Here is a 22979-nt window from a genome sequence, read left to right as displayed (position 1 = left end):
ATAACACAGTCTCCTATAAAACTCGCCCCGAACTTTATTTAAAGTTTGAAGTGAAATATTCCGTATTTCTGTAGTTATCCTTTCTTTAAGGTCTTCAATGCTAGTTGGTTGTGTTGCATATACTTTGTTCTTGAGATAACCCCACAGAAAAAATCCAAAGGCGTAAGATCTGGCGACCTAGCTGGCCACTCATTAGTACCCCTTCGTCCAATCCATCTATTTAAAAAGATTTCATTCAAGTAATTTCTCACCATTAAAGAATAATGGGGTCTTGCACCGTCCTGCTGGAACCAGACAGTTTCATGCGGTAGGGTCGGATCTATTGCATTAATATGGATTATTATTGGATTATAAGTTAGCCAACTGAGAAAGAACATCGTCTCTTAGCATGCTTAAATATTTTTCCGCTGCAAATTACCATCTACAAATATAGGACCAGTAATATGATCTCCTATAATACCTGCCAAACATTCAACTTTTGAGGATACTGAGTGTATCTCACGCATCCAATGAGGTTTTGTCGGTTTACCTCTGCGTTCAATGTAAATGTTGATTTATCAGAAAAAAGAATTGTGCCAAGAGCTATTTCATTTGTGTTAATTTTATCCATCATTCTTTTGCAGAAATCCATTCTACGATCTGGATCGTCTTCTGTTAGCTCCTGCACAAAAGTCAATTTATATGGATAAGGTTTTTCTTCATGGAGATACCTTAGAACAGTTGTTAGACTCACATTATCTTGACGTGCAATTTGACGTGAACTTGACGTTGGATTCTCTGCGACACTTAACAAAATATCCACTTTCACCTCATCTTCAATGAAGTTCAGTTTTCTTTTTAATGGTTTGACATGTCCAAGTTCTCTGAATTGTGCTTAAATTTTAGACACAGTACCTTGTGCATGTTAGGCAACTGAGAATACCTCTGATTAAATAAGTTTGCTACTTTAACTACTTTAACTTGACTTCTATAATTTTCTCCGGAACCGATCATCATTAAAATCTCAATTCGGTGGGTCATTTAAATATTTCATTTTTATTTCTGCAAGAAATTAGCTTTTAATTAGGAATTTATTATTTTAAAGTAAAATGTCAACACACCAATAACTGATTGATAACAATCCGCATTATTTAACAATTTAGCGGACTATCTACACAGATTTTACCTATTCATGATAAAACATGTTAACACGGTTACTAAAAAGAAGTTTTCCTCAATATACTGACACTTAGAGTAGAAGTGTATTGTCTGTATTTAGCTAATTTAAAGTACTACCATAACACGTGATAAATTATTAATTTCAAAATTTCATTTTGTATTATTCATATTAGGCCTACATGATATAGTTCGTTGAAATAAGGTTTTTAAGTATCTTTTAAAACATAAAAATATAAAGGGTGTTTAATTAAAAATAAAGATTTTGGACTATGCCAGACTTGCGTGGATCACCCTGTACATTTAAATTTATGTTTAAAAAGCGCACATTTAAATTTAAAGGTTAACGTGTCCCAGAGTTTTTTATTATTTTCTATAATAAGGACACAAACAATTTTATTCCATACGTGGTTTCCACACTGTAAAACTTCCGACGAATTACAGTAGAGAAAGAGATGCCATCAGTACAAATATGGAAGAAATTAAAGCACTTATTGGTCTTCTACATTGTGCTGGAGTCTTGCGGTCATGATACCTACATTTGAGAGATCTGTAGGCACAGGACGGAAGTCCTCTGTTTTCGTCTTACAATGGGAAATAATCGATCTCAAATTTTTGTTGCGAGCGTTTCGCTTTGACGATCTTGATGATAGAGAGAAAACAGTACGATAAGGAATCTCCTATAAGAGAGAATTTTTTGATGGATTTGTTGAGCGAAGCAAAGCCAATTATGCTCTAAGTGAATTTGTGACAATTTATTAAATGGTCGAGTCATTTCTGCAAATGTGGATTTCGACAATATATACCGAATTAACCTGCAAAATATTAGCGCTTGTTTATTCCACGTCATATTACACCTATAATCTAGAGGTGTATGTTGAGACTTAACCAGATGGACCCTATAAAGTTCTTCAGTCGCATAAAGATTAGTTAAACCAATTTCTGGAACTGGAAGAAATGTAACTTTCTTCCAGTAAAACACAAACTAACTGTTACGGGCACAATTCGCAAAAATAAAAAATAAATTGTTCTGAAGCTATTTTCTTGTGGCATTTTAAATGGGAATAAGCCACAATTAAAGGTTAAAATACGTTTATTGACGTTTCAATTTCCACTTCGGAAATCGTTCTCAAAATACAAACATTAGTAAATTAAACAAATTTTGTTTTTGTTACTTAGTGAAAAATTCTTCTAATAATTTAATTTTATCTGACTCATCTATATTGACAATTCAGACATACATTATACATTTTAAAGTAGACGACTTTAAAATGATATTGCCAATATTGTTGAGTTGCGTTCCTGGGACGACTTTACTTATAAGATAGTTCATTCGATTACATGAAATCAACTTTAACTAGAGAATATCCGTCAGAAAAGATCATAACATGTAATTCGTCTTTAAAAAGACAAATACATGCCATGATGACAGTAAAATTCTCCTGTTAGTGATTCCATAGTAAATTATGATATGAAATTTTCCATGGTAAATGTTATTGTCTCTTCTTTATCGTTTATATCATTTAGGAATGTGTCCAACAACTCTGATCCATGAGGCCATATTGAGAATACATCATCTACATATCTCCACCATACTGAGGGTTTTAAATTTTGTTTAGAAATAATATTTGTTTCAAAATCTTCCATAAATATATCGGCTAATAATGGAGATAAACTAGAGCCCATTGCTAGTCCAAAACTTTGTTTATAGAATTCATTATTTAGTTGAAAATATGTATTATCAGTACATACTGTTATTAACTCCATTATAGCTGATATATTTAGTCTTGTTCTAGTTGCCAATGTATCATCACTCTCTAATTTTGTCTTGACTATATTTAAAGTCTTATCTAATGGCACATTCGTAAATAAACTATTTATGAATATACCACTTAGACCCATTTGTAGTACCATGACTTCTCCTTGTAGTGAACTATCAAAATTTTTATTAAATGTTTTAAAACCAATTGCAAAATAAAAATGACACATTTATAAAAAATACACAACATTTTTTAAATAAATTATCAAATATTGAATTTAATTCAAATAACACTTTAGTAAGTTTTGACATAAATAGTTTATTTACGAATGTGCCATTAGATAAGACTTTAAATATAGTCAAGACAAAATTAGAGAGTGATGATACATTGGCAACTAGAACAAGACTAAATATATCAGCTATAATGGAGTTAATAACAGTATGTACTGATAATACATATTTTCAACTAAATAATGAATTCTATAAACAAAGTTTTGGACTAGCAATGGGCTCTAGTTTATCTCCATTATTAGCCGATATATTTATGGAAGATTTTGAAACAAATATTATTTCTAAACAAAATTTAAAACCCTCAGTATGGTGGAGATATGTAGATGATGTATTCTCAATATGGCCTCATGGATCAGAGTTGTTGAACACATTCCTAAATGATATAAACGATAAAGAAGAGACAATAACATTTACCATGGAAAAGGAATATAATAACACATTACCTTTTCTGGATGTTTTAATCTCTAAGAACGATACTGGATACGAAACTCAGGTGTATAGAAAACCAACACACACCAACAGATATTTAAATTTCAAATCAAATCACAATATTAATATTAAAAAGGGAATCATTAAATCCTTATACGATAGAGCCAAAATTACTTGTTCTAACGAAAATTCGTTCTTGGAGGAGAAACATTTGTTAACATCTGTTTTATTAAAAAATGATTATCCTTTATCGTTTATAAATAAGGAATTTTCAACAATCGATCGAATAGAACAAAACAACTTAAAACGAGATCCTACAGCATATACAAGGGATAATACGAGGAAAATAACAATACCATATATAAAAGGATTATCGGAAAAGCTTAAAAGGATAGGAAATAAATTCAACATTTCAACAACATTCAAAACGACAAACACGTTGAGATCTATTTTGTCCAAAACCAAACCTAACAATGAACAAGAAAGGACAAAGAATTGCATTTAAAAAATACCTTGTGAATGCGATCAGTTTTATTTAGGTGAAACATCAAGGCCATTAAATGTTAGAATAAGTGAACATCAATCCTATATTAAAAATAGAGAATTTGATAGATCTCAAATATGTAAACATGCTTGGGATAATGAACATAGGGTTCAATGGAATGATTCAAATATAGTCCTAAAAGAAACGGATGGTAAAAAGAGAAAAATCAAAGAAGCGGCTCTAATTATGCTAAATGAGACCAATTGTGTCGCGAATTCCTCGGCAGAATGTAGTAGGATCTGGTTACCCATATTGAAAGAGGAAGTTATTAAAAAGAAAATACCAGTATTGGTAAGTCAGTAACATATAGAGAATACATCATTTATATTTTTTAAATAACAAACATATAAAATCGGAATTTGGTATTTATTGAAGGTAAACTAAATGCAAGATCAAATACTTACCATGTCGGGATAGTATTATGAGGTTTTTTTCCTGGTTTTTCCCTCATAATTTACTATGGAATCACTAACAGGAGAATTTTACTGTCATCATGGCATGTATTTGTCTTTTTAAAGACGAATTACATGTTATGATCTTTTCTGACGGATATTCTCAAGTTAAAGTTGATTTCATGTAATCGAATGAACTATCTTATAAGTAAAGTCGTCCCAGGAACGCAACTCAACAATATTGGCAATATCATTTTAAAGTCGTCTACTTTAAAATGTATAATGTATGTCTGAATTGTCAATATAGATGAGTCAGATAAAATTAAATTATTAGAAGAATTTTTCACTAAGTAACAAAAACAAAATTTGTTTAATTTACTAATGTTTGTATTTTGAGAACGATTTCCGAAGTGGAAATTGAAACGTCAATAAACGTATTTTAACCTTTAATTGTGGCTTATTCCCAGTTAAATAGTAATTAAAAAATAAATTATTTAGATTTTTACCGAAAGAACTAGTTGAAATAGAACTCATACAAGAGGATACATGGGTGGCCTTCCTGACAGAAATGTTTAAAAAACAAAACGAAGAACCTTTATCAGAAACGCCAAATATAATAACTGAGGAAAAGACCGAAATCTCCCAAAACGATGTGAAAGAAGGAGTAAACAAATTAAAAAACAGAAAGTCACTAGGAGAAGATCAAATACCAAAGGAACTCTTAAAATATGTTGGAGATCACCTTGTACAACAACTGCAAATTCTTATTAATAAAATATACACCACGAACAGAATACCAGATGAATGGAGGAGAGCGATCATGGTGATGTTCTTCAAAAAAGGAGATAAGAAAGACCCCAATAATTATCGAGCAATAAATCTATTAAATACAACACTCAAATTGATAATAGACGAACGAATATATCTGCAAGAGGAACAGCAAGGATTTCGGACAGGAAGATCATGCATGGATGCAGTTTTTGTAATAAGACAAATAAAAGAAAAGTCGCTGGAATACAATAAACCAGCATATATGTGTCTGATAGATTTGGAGAAAGCGTTTGATAGAGTGAGAGTTCGGGACGCGATACATTTATTATATGAAAAGGGAATATCACTGGAACTATCGCAACCTATCAAATATGAAACTGGCATTAGAAACGGAGATTCGCTGAGCCCATTAATATTTAATCTGATAATAGATGAAATAATAAAGAAAGTTAAAAAAAGAAGAGGATATAGAATGGGAGAAAAGGAAATAAGGATAATATGCTACGCCGACGACGCCATAATAACAGCCGAAAATGAAGATGACCTACAAAGATTAATTAAAGAATTCGAAGAGACGGCGCTCATATACAACATGGAGATCTTAACAGAGAAAACTAAAACGATAGTGATATCAGCGGAACCGAGACGATGTAAACTAGTCGTAAATAATAAAATAATAGAACAAGTGATGGAAACTGAATACTTGGGAATAAAACTGTCAAGCTACGAAAAAGTGGAAGAATGAGTACAAAAACAAGTGAACATGGCAAACAGAGCAGCAGGATGTCTCAACAACACAATCTGGAGACACAAATACCTCACAACGGAAACGAAAACCAGGATATATAAACACATCGAAAGAATGACAGAAAATAGAATAGTACGAATAGCAAGAAGCCAAATGAAAGAAGATCATTGGGACGACCGAGTAAAAGATGGTCAGACAACGTCAATTGAGGCTAAAAACCGAAGTAAAACAGGCATTAAGCCTATTTATAAAGTAGAAAGAAGAAGAAGAAGATTTTTACCGTAAAGTAAAAAGAGCATAAAGTTACTTAGAGCGTTTTTGGTTTCACCGAAGACATGACTTTGGTATCCTACAAGCCCAAGCAAAACAAAATAGTTACATTATTGTCAATAATGCAATACAAAGACGAGATTTATCGTGAAAGTGACGATGCATACAAGCCAAAAATGATTACATTTTACAAGAAAGGGAGGTGTTGATACCGTTGATGAGATAAAAGGAACTTACTCTGTGCTACAAAAAAGTTGTCGATGGGCTCTAATGTTATTGTTTGCTTCCTTAAACATATCTGGAATAAATAATCGTTGCTGACAAAAATAACAATACTCATAGTACTCGCCAAAACTTTTTGAAATCATTAGTAATGAGTCTCATTACACCGCAACTTGAACGTCGTCGAGAAATGGTTATGTTTCCAATAACTATGAGAAGTCGTATAAAAGAAATATTGGACATCACGGAGGTATCTGCGCATTATAGCCAGTATGAAGTTCCAGGCAGATATCATTTTCGCTCGTCGAAAAAGAACAGAACAACGAAAACCCTATGCGTTTAGTGTCAAAAGTATTTATTCCGAGAACATACTTCCCAACTTTGTACTGAATGCTATAAAAGCCAACAATAAATGAAAAATTGTAACGTAAGTTTAAAATAAAAGATTTTTGGTGTATATTTAGGTTCTACTTGTTTTTTTTTTATGAATGAAAACCAAAACTATATATACAGTCGATCTGACCGTGTGCGTGTTACAACGTAAGTTTTTTGCCGCGTGTAATGCCGGGTTAACTGCACCTACTGAAATGCCTTCTTTCCACGTGTGTAAAACAAGTGCCATTAAGTGTAAAAAATATATTTTAAATAACCTTATCGGTAATATGCATTAGTAGAGGTAGATCACTACAATTTTTCTACAACTCTAAAACATCCTAGTCTATTAGTAGTAAAGTCTATTTCAATATCGATCTTATGGATATCTTTTCTTCTTCTTCTTCTTTTTGTATAGACATGACTCTGTCTGTTTTTCAATGTGCCTCCAGTAAGTTGTCATTCCATCGTTTGCATGGTCTTCCTACTGATCGTCTTCCTATTGGGGAACCTTCTCTTGCCGTCTTTACTCCTCTATTTGTTGTCATTCGGCTTATATGATTGTTCCATTCTACTCTTCTATTTCTTACCCAGTTTTTGATGTTCTCCACCTTGCATCTATGTAGTATATCTGTACTTCTAGCTCTGTCCAATAGTGTCTTACTATCAATTTTTTAGTGTTTTCATCTCTGCTGTTTCTAACATCCTTTTTGTCCTCTCTGTGTCAGGTCTTGTTTCTGCCGCGTATGTCATTATTGGTCTGATGACTGTTTTGTAAATTCTGCCTTTCGTTTCTTTCCTGATATTTTTATTTCTCCATAGTGTTTCGTTCTTCCACTTCGGTTTCGAGCTATCCGTAGCTAGATAATGTGATGCCTAGATATTTAAACTCCATCACTTGTTCTATTATCTGATCTTCCAGCTCCAATTTATATCTTAGTAAATTTGATGTTATATCCATACATTTTGTCCTTTTTGGAGAAATTAACATGTTAAATTTTCTGGTAGTTATAGTAAATTGGTGCAGCATACGTTGTAAATCATCTTCACTTTGAGAGAGTAGTACTGCGTCGTCTGCATAGCAGATTATTATATATCATTATTATATTATTATATTATACAGGATATCTTTTGGCCTAATGAATTATTAAATTTGTCAAAGATTAATGTTGAAGGTAATGTGGAAGGTAATGTTGTTTGTTAAGACAAAGGATTCGTCAGTTCGCCGACGTTTCCTTGGGCTGTTTTGATTGGGCTAAAAGAGTTTCTAGCATAGCCTTTACTGATTTTTTAACGTTCATCTGTCTTACTCCTGCAGGGAGCAGGACTTGGTCACTACGATATAATACTGGAAAAATAAGACTGTTATTTCTAGATCTAAGGATGCGATATCAGTGGTATTGAAAAGGAACTTTACGGTGAACATTTATGTCTAAACAAATATAGTAAACAAAGTTTAGATTGTAATAAATTACAATTAAAAAAAGGGGATTATAAAAAAACGATTAACCGTATTCAGTTATTATTTTGTTAAAAATGGAAAACTTTAAAAATTTAATTTATGCAGATTCTGTTGTTGGGTGTGTATCAAAAACAAGAAAATAATAATTTGATCGATTTTGTAAAAACTGGAAATTCTGTTTGCTTGTTTGAAAAACTAAAAGATCATTGGTTGAAAATGGAGAGAGACGGAGAAAATGTTTGTTTGATGAGTTTTTAAAAGAATGGAAAAAAAAACTATGTTCCTGTTCATGAAAAAGATACCATCTGAAGCCAAAAAGAGATTAAATGCCAGTTAATTTAAATGGTTGAAGAAAATTAAGTTGTGTTAATTAAAAAGTAATTTTGTTTTCGAAAGTTTTTTTGAAAAAGTGGTAGCAGTGAAGAAGTTAATGATAACAGCATTTGCATAAATTATCATTGCATCGGCAGAAACTTAGGCTAGTGCACTTATTCCTTGTTCAGACTGCCCCGATCCAAATAGGCCAAACAAATCTTAGAATCCAAAATAGGATTTACAAACATTGAATTTCACAATTCCGATTCAATTTCAGCTCTAGGTCAACACCAACTTCATACAGGTCACAACATGGATTTTGAAAACTCCAGAACCCCCATCCGCTTCTATAAACCAAGAATTATCCGGGAAGCCAGAGAAATTGAAAAAAGGCCAAATTGTCTCAATAAACACTGTCAGAAATATTCGCGCCAACCCCCGCGCCAATTCCCGCGCCAACATCCACTCTAACTCCCACTCCAACCTCCACCGTCCTCTGTTCCCAGTAGCAGTAATGCATTATTTGGTGAGTGTACTAGTGTCTGGGGGCTCGGGAGACTAAGACCTCGGAAGCTCTGAAGAAGACATCAAACAGGATGTCGAGAGTTCGCGGAAGACTGCTGAGTTTAATATTATTAATTCTTGTAATAGTATTAATCTTAGCTTCATATATATATATATATATATATATATATATATATATATATATATATATATATATATATATATATATTAATATAAATATTGTGTTAGACTAATGGTGTCAAAATAATAATTTAATTTAACGAACACATTTTGGGGTTTGGTGATCACAACTCCCATGAAATTTTGTTGGGTGCATATATTTTGTCTCTTTTTAATACTCTTTTTAATATTGCTATGCTCCTGTTTTCATTAGAAAATAAACATTTTAAAATGTGTCCAAATACACATGTGTCCCAACATGTTAATTTATTTTAGTTTTACGGTAAATCGAGATACTTTATTATAATATAGTTTAATTGATGACCCGCCTTTTTGATACACGCTGTACACTTTAACAATATTAACTAAACTTTTCTTTCAGGTACATGCCCCGACAAAATCCACACACGCTAATGTTTCCTGTGTCAGGTGTCAGTGTAGTTCCCCATGAAAGTGATTGTGATATAACTCGATGTAAAGTGAGATTACATAAACTGTCAAGCCGGTACAGCAGCGGAGCTTACAGGTGCGAAATTTCCAGCGAAGCTCCGGCTTTTAGACTGGCTGCCGAAACCCACAACATCACCGTGGCAGGTAAAGAGATAAATACTTAGTAGATAATGTGTTAGTTTTGTAATATATCGTTACAGTTTACAAATTATATACTGATAAATTTCGTTTACCAAACATATCTCATTTTACGCCACATCCATATCTTAGTGATCGCCTGTAGATCATTTAAAAATATTTTTTTTTGAATAGTTAAAGTATATTATTCACAAAGTTAGGATCATATTTTGAATAAAAAGTAATATTTTTTATAATATATCGGGTAAATGCTTTTAATGAACATCTTGTAGATCCACCATAATTCCATTTTTTTTATTTTATCCACATTTTACAATTAACGTCCAATACTCATTAGGCGTCTTGTTGCCACCTGATGCCTAATGAGTATAAGGCAACAAGATGCACAGAACCGTGAAGAGTGGCGAAAAATGGGAGAGACCTATGTCTAGCAGTGAACAGTAGAGGCTGCATGATGATGACTCAGTAGGCAAACAAAATAATTCTTATAATAAGGCCCATGGCTTGATTGGCCAGTCTCCTTCATCTCTTCTTATCCATTGCTGTCATTCCAAAATTTGTGATGTTGAGTCTTTTTAGATCATCTACATCCATTTTCCACCTTGTTTTGGGTCGTCCTCTTCTGTGACGTCCTCCTATTCTACTTGACAGTAGCATTTTTGGTAGTCTATCCTCTGGCATCCTCCGTATCTGTAGCCATCTTAGTCGTTGTGTCCTTATTATTCCTAGTATTCTGGGCTCACCATATAACTCTCTTAGATCTTCATTTGTTCGTTTAATTCAAACACCATTCTCCATTTTTCCTCTGAATATTGTTCTTCCTTTTCTTAGTACTTTTTGTTCCGACATCTGCACAATTTCTTGTTGTTTTTTATTTTATACCAATGTCTATGATGCATAAGTTTCTATAGGCCTAATACTTGTTTTGTATATTCCTAATTTGCTTCCTCTTGACACGCATTTATTTCTTAGTAACCCATTTAACGCCTAAAAACACTTGTTTGCTTTCATTAGCCTATTTTGGATTTCTTTGTCTATATTTGGTTTTCGTGTTATTATTGGTATTTCGTGTTCCTAGATATTGGAACCTCTCAACTTCCTCAAATTTATTTATTTGTATATACTGGTAAATACTTACATACTTTTTGGGCCTTGCATTCCATGTCACACCTATTTTTTATGTCATTAATATATATATATATATATATATATATATATATATATATATATATATATATATATATATATATATATATTATAAATTATACTATTATAAAAATTAATATTAATAAAAATTAATATTAAACTCACCAGTCTTCCGGGTTGAACCGCGTTGATTTTCATTGCGCCCAACTTCGACATCCTCTATGATGTCTTCTTCAGGGCTTCCGAGGTGTCAGTCTCCCGAGCCCCCAGACACTACTACACTGATCAATAATCACTTTACTACTTCACTTCACGCTAGTGAAGTGATTATTGATCAGTGTAGTAGTGTCTGGGGGCTCGGAAGACTGAGACCTAGGAAGCCCTGAAGAAGACATCAGAGAAGATGTCGAAAGTTCGGCGCAATGAAAATCAACGCGGTTCAACCAGGAAGACTGGTGAGTTTAACATTAATTCTTATAATAGTATTAATCTTAGCTCTGGATTTAATTGTACTAACCGCGGAAATCTTTCGGAACATATATATATATATATATATATATATATATATATATATATATATATATATATATATATATATATATATAAAGTATCTGTAAATTCATTTACCTGCGAGATTCAGTAAGCTAAAGACTGGTAACTTCATTTTTTATCTTTAATACTATATTTTAATCTTAAATAATTCAATAATGTTACCTAAAGTAAAATTAACATTTAACTGATTATAAATAAATTGTTGGAAGTGCATTCTCCTGATCTTTCTAGTTCTTTACACATCAAAATCTTATGTTTTTTACTTAAGTTTTTATAATAACTTTTTTATATACATGTATGATTATCACATGTTCTTTTGCTGTGCTAATTCTGTTAATTTGTAAACTATACCTAGTTTCAATTAATTGTTTTATACAACTTTAACTCTAAATGTCCACTATCGTAAGCTTTTTCATATTTTTAACATCATTGACTGCTACATGTCTTTGTAAGGTAACACACATGTTTTTAACTTCTCTATGGATGTTTGGTTTCATATTGTTCTTTTTAGATGAACTGATGATGCTTTCTGAGCAGAAAGCTAAACGTCTTCAATAAATAGATGAAGTAGCCACCTTCTTTGTCTTTTATTTCTCCACTTTGACCGAAAAACCCACCACTCTTTGAGTGTACCTTAGTTTATATATATATATATATATATATATATATATATATATATATATATATATATATATATATATATATATATATATATATATATATCTATACAGACCTTGCTGTCCAATTTTGGACATAGGCCTCCTCTTCTTTCTTCCGTCCATAGGGTATTCCATACCTGTATATATATATATATATATATAGACAGGTATGGAAAAAAAATTCTGACTATAGGGCATTAAAACAACGCAACAAACTGAGAAAAAATATTATATAGACTTGTATGCCCAAGAGTATGTATGTAAGAACATGTAACCACATGTCTGCGATAGACCCGTAAGCACTATTGGCAGTCTTGTCTGTACATTGTTGCCGAAAGAAAGTTTATTTTTTAGATTCTGGGGAAATATTTCAACTATGTGATTACAAGATTTAGAAGCAGATTCATATCTTAGATTAAATCAACAGTTTCTTTAGATTAAATCTCAATAATTCCTAATAAATAACAAAATAAATTTTTGACGGCATAAATTAAAACAATTTATACTAAAAATAACAATTTTATAATTTTAATTAAAAGTATTTTAAGTTAAATTTTCAAAAATTAAATCACGTTCAGCCAAGCAGTAGCCCAATCTATTATATAATTACCTTCGGATGTTCGACAAGATTTCGGGTGTTCCGGTAATGCTCACATAACCCCATACGAAAAAGTTCAAAGGTGCGAGCGAGATGGCATTTTTATGGTACCATTTGTACTAATAACTCTATCTAAAAACGGAATGTTTAAGTAATATAACACCTTCCATGCATTGTGAGCTGGACAGTTGTCTTGTTGCAACTAAATTTCATCCATACTAAGGTAATGTTCGAACTGCTGGAATTATGTCATATCTCAGGAGATTTAGATATTTACTAGAACACAAAGTGCTTATAATGAAAAAAGGACCAATTACGTTATCATCTAAAATACCAGCCAAGACTTTGACTTTTTAACGGTATTATGTTTTGTAAGAAATACTGATGTGTCTATCTTCTGTAGAGTATCGTATGATAACAGATAAATTGTAAGATAACAGATTGTGATGGCCAGTTTAAGCAAAAGAAGACTCATCTCGTAAACAAGATTTTTTTCATGAAATCTTCGTCACGAATAATGTGTTCCGTCATGTCCTTACAAAACACCGTTCGCCGTTCATTATCAGCAGGGAAAATTTCCAGAGTTTTTTACAATTTTTAGCAGTGGTACTTGTTTCTTTTAAAAATATTTCATAGAGTTCTAGCACTAATATCAGTTTCTTTTGAAATTAGGGTGTGTTACAAGGATAATTGATTTCAGTTAGACTACATACGGCAGTTTCACGCTGTTCTTGTTCTTCATTAATTGCACAAGCTAGTTGATTTTCATCTTCATCACTATCCGTGCATTTTCTGCAATTGTTGACAAAACCAGTGTTTTCAAATTTAAAAATAATGTGAATTGTTAATTTTGTTCGTACAGGGCCTTCGAATAAAAATGAGAACCTTCTGATTATATCGTCGGCACAACTTCCAGAATAATGACATTTAATAATTTTGCTTTCTGCATTTAATAATTTTAATAAAGGTTGCCATTTTCCGAACTTGAACTATTAATTTCTTTATTTTGTTATTTTGTCTTGTCTTATCCACTTCTAGCATTGTACCCCCAAACTGTACAATGTCCTAAATAATCAAAATAATTGTCGAAATGCTCATTCGTTCGAGTCGATTATTATTGACAAGCGACACACCAAATCAAAAATTGAAAAATCGAATCGAAAAAGAAATTGTTCTACAATAGAGATATTGTTAGTGAAACATTTCAAAGCTTCAAGAGATAGATACATCACTATAATATAGGGAAGATGTTTGTAAAACATCTTAGATTTTCAAGAGATATATATGATAATTTAAAATAAGTTAATTCTACGAATCCAAAAGTCAAAAACGCTGGTTAATTATGGATTTATAACCTCTGTTTGTCGTTAATAACAAATGGGAAATAATCGTAAAAATCGATATGAATCGATATCTGATATATTATCTCAAACTTTGACGCATGGCTACTTATTGAACTTCGAACATTGTACAGCAATTCTTTTATACAAAGTCCGCCGATTATATAATATATTTCGGAGATTGTACAGTAAAGGGGTACAATGCTAGAAGTGGACAAGATTTTCTGTACAATGCTAGGATTGTCCAATTTCGGATATTGCTCGTAACATATATATATATATATATATATATATATATATATATATATATATATATATATATATATATATATATATAGTAGTCCAAAATTTTTTTTGACTAGTTTGGAAAAAATATGTAAATACTTTTTTCTTTTTGGGTGTGGTAGTCAATAAAAAATAGAGCTTTGCTAAGGCGTACTATTTATTCTGAAGTTGGTTGAAGTTGGTAATACAGTTGGTCAAAATTCATAAACAGTATTTTGTTAGACATTAGTTTGAAAGTTGTTTTTTGCATTTTCTTCAAACTATTAAACAATAATTGTCCTCCCACTTTCTCTTTCTGCTCGTGAAATGTGACTGAAATCAAGTTTGCAATGACGACTGTTTTAACATGTCGTCTTTCATTTTGTTTTTTAACTTTTTAACGTATGTATTAATTTTCAAAGTGTCTTTTTAAACAGTAACATTTTTAAGGTTAGTTGCAATTTTAGTACATACCATGTTATTTAACGTTGTTATTTATGCCACGAATCTTACATTCGGGTAAGTTTTTTATAGCTTTTTTATTGCATGATTCAAATTGTTACAACATAGTAATTTTTTTTGTAGATCTTGATAAAGGTGCCAAAAAATCCACCGAAAGCTTGGATTCAGAATAAATAGTATGCCTTAGCAAAGCTCTATTTTTTATTGACTACCACACCCAAAATGAAAAAAGTATTTACATATATATGTATATATATATATATATATATATATATATATATATATATATATATATATATATATTGTTATGATGTATTGTTTGTGAATGATGAGCAATGAGTATTTTTAATAATATAATATATAGGGTTTTTATCGCGGTTCTCAAAGAATTAGTTTGTAAGTACCTTTTTAAATTATCTTTATTATATCTATTATGAAACACACATATATATCTAACCTAGCCAATGAAAATTTAAAATAAACTATCTTTAAATTGAAATTCTTATGAAACTAATTAAATTCTATAGACAATGTAAAATTTAAACAAACTATCTTCAAAATTGAAATTGTTATGACACTAACTAAATTATATTAACAAAATTTTGTACCTTTCTGTCACTGAATGTCTAAATGAACTGTTTTCCACTATATAGATTCTAATCACCACTTAATGTCTTCGTGCTTCGGTTATCCTTGTTTTTGTGAAATTACTTTTTCCAATTATCAGCTTCCACCAATTTAAAATATATTTCTTCTTAAGCATTTATAAACCACCAAGCAAACCAGCAAACAGCATTTATATTTATTCTTCTTTTCAATATACCAATATCCAATCACCAAATATATTATATAATTTTAATATTTATTCTTCTTTTCAATATACCAATATCCAATCACCATATAATTATCATAAGTTGATTTATACTAATCTCCAATCATAATATAATTTTTAATTTCTTCCAATATCCAACCAATATTCTTCTAATATACTTTCCAATATTATCAAATTTTAATACTAAATCACCGATTCTGACTAAACTGTAACTGATGCTAACTCTAACTAACTTTCATACTAAAACTGGCCATCTTGAATCCAAATCACCGAGTATTTATACCTTTTCAATCTTCCAGAACCATCTGGTAAGAAATCCTATTCGATTTTGTTCTATTTTTTCTATATGGATGTTCTGGAAAAAGTATATGTTCGATCCACAGACATAACCATTATTCAAGAATGTTCCACCGTAAACAAAGGTCAAACTCTGTACTCTGGAGAATTCTTTAATTTTCTATTGATAAATTTGTTGACCTTTAGGCTTTTCAGATCAGAATATACACTTAAATCAGTAACTAACACTCTAATTTAATAAACTACACATTTTAAACAACATATTATTATAACCCCACTTTATATTCGTATTCATTACTTAAACGTCACTTTAAAGAGTATTTTTGGTTGCCTAGTCACATGGCTCAATTAAATATATAACATTATAATTACTAAAATAAAACTTTTTTTACACTTATTACATGCTAATTTCTTAAAAATGCCCTCACATAAATAATTTTTATTAAATTCTCTAGTATATAACTTCTTAAAATAACCAAATACTTTTTATATCTAATATTATCTAGTATATAATTTATAAATTATTTTCTTTAAACACCAATCATCTCAATATATATATACATATTACATATATATATATATATATATATATATATATATATATATATATATATATATATATATATATATATATATATATAAATATATATAAATTCTGGATAGGAGGCCGCATACTGATCCTAGTATTTTAAAAGCGGATGCAGGGAAAGCCATCAAACCAAGCGAAAATGGGCAATCTCCAGGCCCTAAACAAGTAACATCAGACTGGCTCAAATTTCTAGATGACCACAATGTCTCAAAACTAACAAACATTCAAAATTAAAACAAAATATTAAAACAAAACTCTGTGAACAATGCGTCCTACTAGATAAATTTGCAAAGACCCAGGTAGCGATGGAAAGGCGAATGTTGGAAATGGACTTGAAAGACAGAAAACGTAATGAGTGGATATGGAAAGTTATGAAATTCAAAGATGTCATAGAAAAAGCAACAAACATTAAGTGGAAATTTGCAGCCCCTAGCATCAGGCTGAAGGACGATACTTAGAATAAACAAAGGCTGCACTGGAAACCCTGGGAAACAAAACGACCCATAGATAGACCACATATGAGTTGGACAGATGAATTAAAGAGACCAACCGGTCAAAGATGAATAAAAATTGCAATGGACAAAGAAAATGGAAGTCAAAGAGAGCTCTATATCCGAACTTTGTTACATGACTGTTGTTGTATTACTGTGTTAATTTACCTAAATGACGTAACTAGTTAATATAATAAAAAGGTGCAAGCTGAAATAATTCGGCCACATTATGAGATCATACAGTGAAATATCCAAGAAAAAAGAAAATTACAATACATTACAAAAGTACAATATTATTTAAAGCTTATATCAGTAAATCCATGATAGTAAAAAAAGTATCCAGTATGATATCCCACGATTGATAACAGTCATGGAACTAGAAAAAGAACTAAAACTGATAGTTATGTAGATGTTGTTAAGAAGATTTCGAATCGAGTTTCTAAACAATGTATTACTTATCACCTGATCTAGTTTACAATTATTTTACAAAATGGCGCCTGTCTACAGTTCTTAACCTTCCTGGTACCGGGTGGGGTGCGCTTGCAGCTCATGTTGCATACTTTCTTTGATTGGAAATTTTAATCACGGCGAAAAGTATTTTCAAAAAACGGAGCGAAAATGGGTGCGGGGTGCGCTCGCGCTATACCCGATACTTGGTGTATGTCAAAGTTGACCACTAATTTAGTTCAAAATTTGATATATTTTGTGTATTTAATTCCTTCTGATTTCTTTCCACAAGGACCTGGTCCATTAATATTGTCTTCAAGCATCATGACAGACCTGTTTAAGCATTACTACTGGAATTGTTGAAAAAATAGTCATTTACACAAACCAAAGGAGAAATTTAGAAATACAAAACTGTATTTCTAAACGTGGAGAAATAGATATAAAACAGACATAACCGTGTTCATACATTTACTACGAGCGACATAATTCTGACGAGGATTTCCTCGAGACCAATACCGAGCATTCATTAAATTGTGACGGCCCTGCAATGAAAACATACATTCATCGGTGAACAAAACGTTCTCTAAAAAATGTTCATCTTGATGTGACATTTCCATTGCAGTTTGACAAAATTTTAAACGTCTATATTGATCCCCAGGGAATTGTTCGTTAAATTTATGAAGTTTATAGGGACGGTATCCATATCTTTTCAAAATTTTACCTACTCTAAATCTTGAAATTCCATATTGTTCTACGAGACGAGATGTTGATTGGGTAGGATTTTGCTCAATACTTGCACAAATCAAAGTGTCCCTTAGTTCCAAATCTGGATTTACCTCCCTTCGTCTACGAACTCCTCTTGGAGTGAACACCGATCCATAAGTAAAAAAATTACGTATAATAGACTGAATTGTTGATCGTGCTGGAGCCGGCCTATTTGGAAACATATTTACAAATTGTTGTCTAATCATGTTGTCTGATAATCCATTCACATGCCAGACAACAATTTGCACTTTTTCCTCGACCGTTAAAACCATTTTCACGAATTGTTTTTTCAATAAAAAGTTTCTGTTTACCGTGCAAAAACACTTCTTGGTATGTTATTATTTTTGATGGCTTGATGATTTGATTAGCTGTAAAGCAGGCAGCTGTTCGTGCGGCTCCATTACAATGTTGTTAATTGTTTTGAAAATCATTACCTGTACAGAGGAATTGATATTAACACTGAGAATTTAGTGATGGATTTGGCATTAAACAGTCTTAACCGGATTATTTTGCAATCACAACTGAAGACTGTAAAACTGAAATTGAATTTGAATTATTTTGTATTTCTATTTTTTAACATTGGAATAAGAATAAATTGTAAATAATGAGTTTTTCGAAAACTTTTTACCTAATATGTATCATATTTTCTATTATTTTTTGATTGAGTAAAACAAAAATTTTATCCTTGGTATGAATTGAACCTCAATCTTCTTGTCACTAGACCACGTCTCTAACTATTACGCCAATTCCACATACAATAATTGTTTTCGGATAGAACATACCTACCTTTAGTTTAATCAAATATTTCAGTTAAGTTATTTTTATTATTAAATAAACTTAAAGATTTATAATTTAAAATCGCTAATAATTAATGTTTTTTACTATAATATATCTTAATTTATTCAATCATTTATTCTAACATCAGAAATTAATAAAATAAAATATTTTCGAGGTCATCCATATAATTATGACTGAAGTGAAATAGCCACGTCAAGAACTAGCTTTATCTCATACTATCTCACAACTTAATCTGTCTTCTATCCTTTCCGCTATTTTGCCGGGTGGTAAGACACTCATCACTGTATAAGGCCGTTTTATTACTATCGTTACTAACATATGGATATTTATAATTAAAAAAAAAAAACCCAGAAATGATATTAAATTATAACGGTACTAAGGATTTAGTAGGTACCCTAGACAAGGTGGTAGCAGAATATACTTGCAATAGATAGTCTGAAAGGTGGCCAGCAGTATTTTTTATGAATCTATGTAGTTGACAAAGCGGCACTAAATGCTTTTGTTTTATGGAAAAATCTCAATCCGGAATTCAATTCAGTAAATTTAGATAAGAGGCGACTGTTTCTTTTGGAATTGGCAAAGGAGTTAGTAGAACCCCATATAAGAAACAGAATTAGAATTCCTGCTGTATGCTTCAGACTAACTAAGAAACCAAAGTGCATAAAGACTGTATTAGATACCATTGGGACCAACGGAGATGAAATCCTGGAGGAACACATTCAACCCAACGAAGAGCAGCCAAAAAGAGGAAGGTGTTAGAGGTGTCCAAAGAGACCACAAAGTGAAAAGAACATGTGCCCAATGCAAGAGGAATGCATATACACTACACTGCTTAACTGTTACAGTGTGTAAAGATTGTAAAAACTAACTGTAAATATGTATATGTTGTATATTAGACGAATTTCGTAGATATGAGTAGAAACGCTTTTTTGAGCAACTTTTTTACATTTTATTACTACAAACATCAAAATGAAATAAATAAAAGGTTACTATAGCACAATTAAACATCAGCGACAAAGTTATACAAATAAAAAATAGTATTTGCGATAGAAACAGCTGGGATGCGGCCACATCTCACCCCGTGCTGGACGTTTTAGTTCACTCCATATTAGGAAGGTTAAAGATTATTAAAACGTTATAAGACTACATGAATGTGTGCTACAGTTTAGTTATCCAAAAATTAAAAAATTTCATTTTGATCATTCAGTAATATATGGGCGGAAACAGACTTTGGACACGTACTTTATATTTATCGTGAAATTCTGACTCTGGCAATTTTTTATACAAATTGGTACATTGGTACATTTTTTGGTAGCGATTTGTGTCGACACAAACACAAATGTCGACTTATGAACGTCTCTATAATATGAGGCCTTTTTATTGGTTTCCAACAAAATATTACTACGTTCCACCCCTTCCACAACAGTTCCGCCCCATCCGCTGTCCAATTTGAAAAAAATAAGGGTGATAGCTCCCGATAAGTTGGGCCATTACGTCATAAATAAACTCAAGCACGACCACATTATCGCGTCATTCAGAGAGAGCACAATGAAAGAGATTCTCCAGGCCATAATTTCGGATCTTGGATCGTTACCAAAAAGCAGAATGGGTTGCTATCTCCCTTAATCTACAATAATCTTATTGATAGCCTCTAAGGCCATTTATCTCCACGACAAGAACAGGAAAATAAGTAAAAGAAAAGTTTAATTGGAAATTGTACGTTTCTCTTATACAGAACGTGTCAGGTAAGGGAAGTTGGGAAGCGTCAGAATAAGCGAATTGATAATGGTCTGGTAATTTTTAGTTTATAATTGATGACAAAATTATTTTTTAACACTTTATTTGTATTATATATTATGTATTATAATATTATTTAAAAAATATATACAGATTTAAAATATCGAGAAAAACGATTTATTGCAGCGATTGTGAAAATAAAAATAAATAAAAGGAATTTTTTGAATATTATTTAAAAAAAAATTATACTTGCTATTGATCAAGTATAAGGGGTCTAGTTTTAAAAGCGGACATTTTCAGTTTGTACCATTTTGAGTAAATTAAAAAAAATTGTTTGCAATTTACTTTTGTTTAAATCATCCGCATAGAATTTAAGTTCCTGCATATGCTTCTAGTCTGTTTTGAAATATTTGTTCTCAATTTCACTTTGCCAGCTCAGCATATCTTTCATTTGATCTATTGAATACTATCACCTTACTCTTTGTATGATTTTGAAAAAAAAATGCTATCTTGGTTCCTATTGGCCATTGAAGTTTCTTTTTTTATTGTATTTTTTCACTATCTTTTCAGTGAGCCTTCTTACAAATGCACGACATAAAAATATCAAAGTTATTCTAAATGTTTATAAACTAAAAAACTCCTTTTCTAAGGCAATTTTAATAAAATTTTAAAATTTTTTTAGTATGTCTTAAAAATGAAGCCCTAAACAATCGACTGCTACTACTAAATATGTCTAGAGTCACTGTTTGAGCAAGGACAGTAGTTGTTTGAATAATCACCCTCCGGTATAAACAAATTGAATACCTTACAAACTATTTGGTCAATCTAGCAGATGCTTAGCATACTTAAATTCTTACCAAGTCTTAAACTAAGTCTTAATAACTCGGTAATTGCCATAATTTCGAGTAGTCATATTACATGTCATTATGCTAAAAACAAAGGTAATAACATTTATAAATTACTACAAAATAGGGATTTTTTGTATTTATTTTGGCCAATTGTTTATGTATTTTATTTAGATACTAGCAAATTAAAGAACTTTTTAAGATCTACAACTTTTAATTAAACCATCGTTCTCTAAAATGTATAAAAAACGTTTTATTGGCAAAAAATGATTTCTTCACTTTTTATGATTGTTTAAAAAAACAAAGCAAAACCAGCTGTATGCCTATAAGAATTTGCCATCACCTATCCCTCACTCAGCTATAACTTTTTTTAGGACCTTCAAAATCCTGTATAAGATTTTTTCAGCATTTTTTTCTTTACTGGCCTGACTTTCATGTGTATAATCGTCGCTGGTGGTGTGTGAACATGTTGTTATATTTTTATGTTCCTTTGCCATTACTGTACAATATTAGACATTCTTATCTTTTATTTTTTCCCCTAGACCCCATTTTTCTAGAATGTTTAAATTGTTAGTCAGGAAATATATTCGGCCAGTTCCTTTGCATTTTAGCAGAAACTGCAAAATTGCTGCTGAGAATTATTATGCAAGGAAGGATCCAAGGAAGAAGAAGCATAGAAAGAAGACGCATCTCCTGGCTGAGAAACCTTAGAGAATGGTTTAACTGTAGTTCACTACAACTTTTCAGAGCAGCAGCTAACAAAGTGACCATAGCCGTTATGATATCCAACCTCCGATAGGAGATGGAACTTTAAGAAGAAGAAGCAAAATTGCTCTGTCACTTTGTAAATTTTACATGTATCATATCTGAGTGAAAAGTGTTAATTGAGAGCACTTGCAGTGTGTTCTTAAGTTCTAAGAGAATTTTTATATAGCGAGCAGAAGGTTATGACATTTTGCGTGCATTTGACCTAAAATATTGTTCTATATAGTTTCAATTTTAGGACACCTTCCACAATGTTGCTGTTTTGTTTTAGCGCAGAATGATTTTGGTCCGATAAAGTAAATTCCAGCACCTTCTTTTGAAAGAATACTAGTAATCTAGTTGCCATCAATTTTCTTATATTCTAACACTTTCAACACAGTTAGTTTGTTG

At 31.3% G+C, this 22979-nt stretch overlaps 1 protein-coding gene across 3 annotated transcripts in view; it reads left to right on the top strand.

The window, feature by feature from the left end:
- Positions 1 to 22979, top strand: part of LOC140432373 (uncharacterized) — a 309037-nt gene that overhangs the window by 171471 nt on the left and 114587 nt on the right. For all 3 annotated transcript variants that reach the window (XM_072520226.1, XM_072520225.1, XM_072520227.1), the window contains exon 4: positions 9797 to 10008. In XM_072520226.1, coding sequence (XP_072376327.1) covers positions 9797 to 10008 — 212 coding nt within the window. The remainder of the gene's footprint in view (positions 1 to 9796; positions 10009 to 22979) is intronic.

Source organism: Diabrotica undecimpunctata, chromosome 1, assembly GCF_040954645.1.
Source record: "Diabrotica undecimpunctata isolate CICGRU chromosome 1, icDiaUnde3, whole genome shotgun sequence".
In the NCBI taxonomy this organism is placed as follows: domain Eukaryota; kingdom Metazoa; phylum Arthropoda; class Insecta; order Coleoptera; family Chrysomelidae; genus Diabrotica; species Diabrotica undecimpunctata.
The sequence above is the reverse complement of the archived record's forward strand: the minus strand, read 5'-3'. Positions and strand labels throughout refer to the sequence as shown.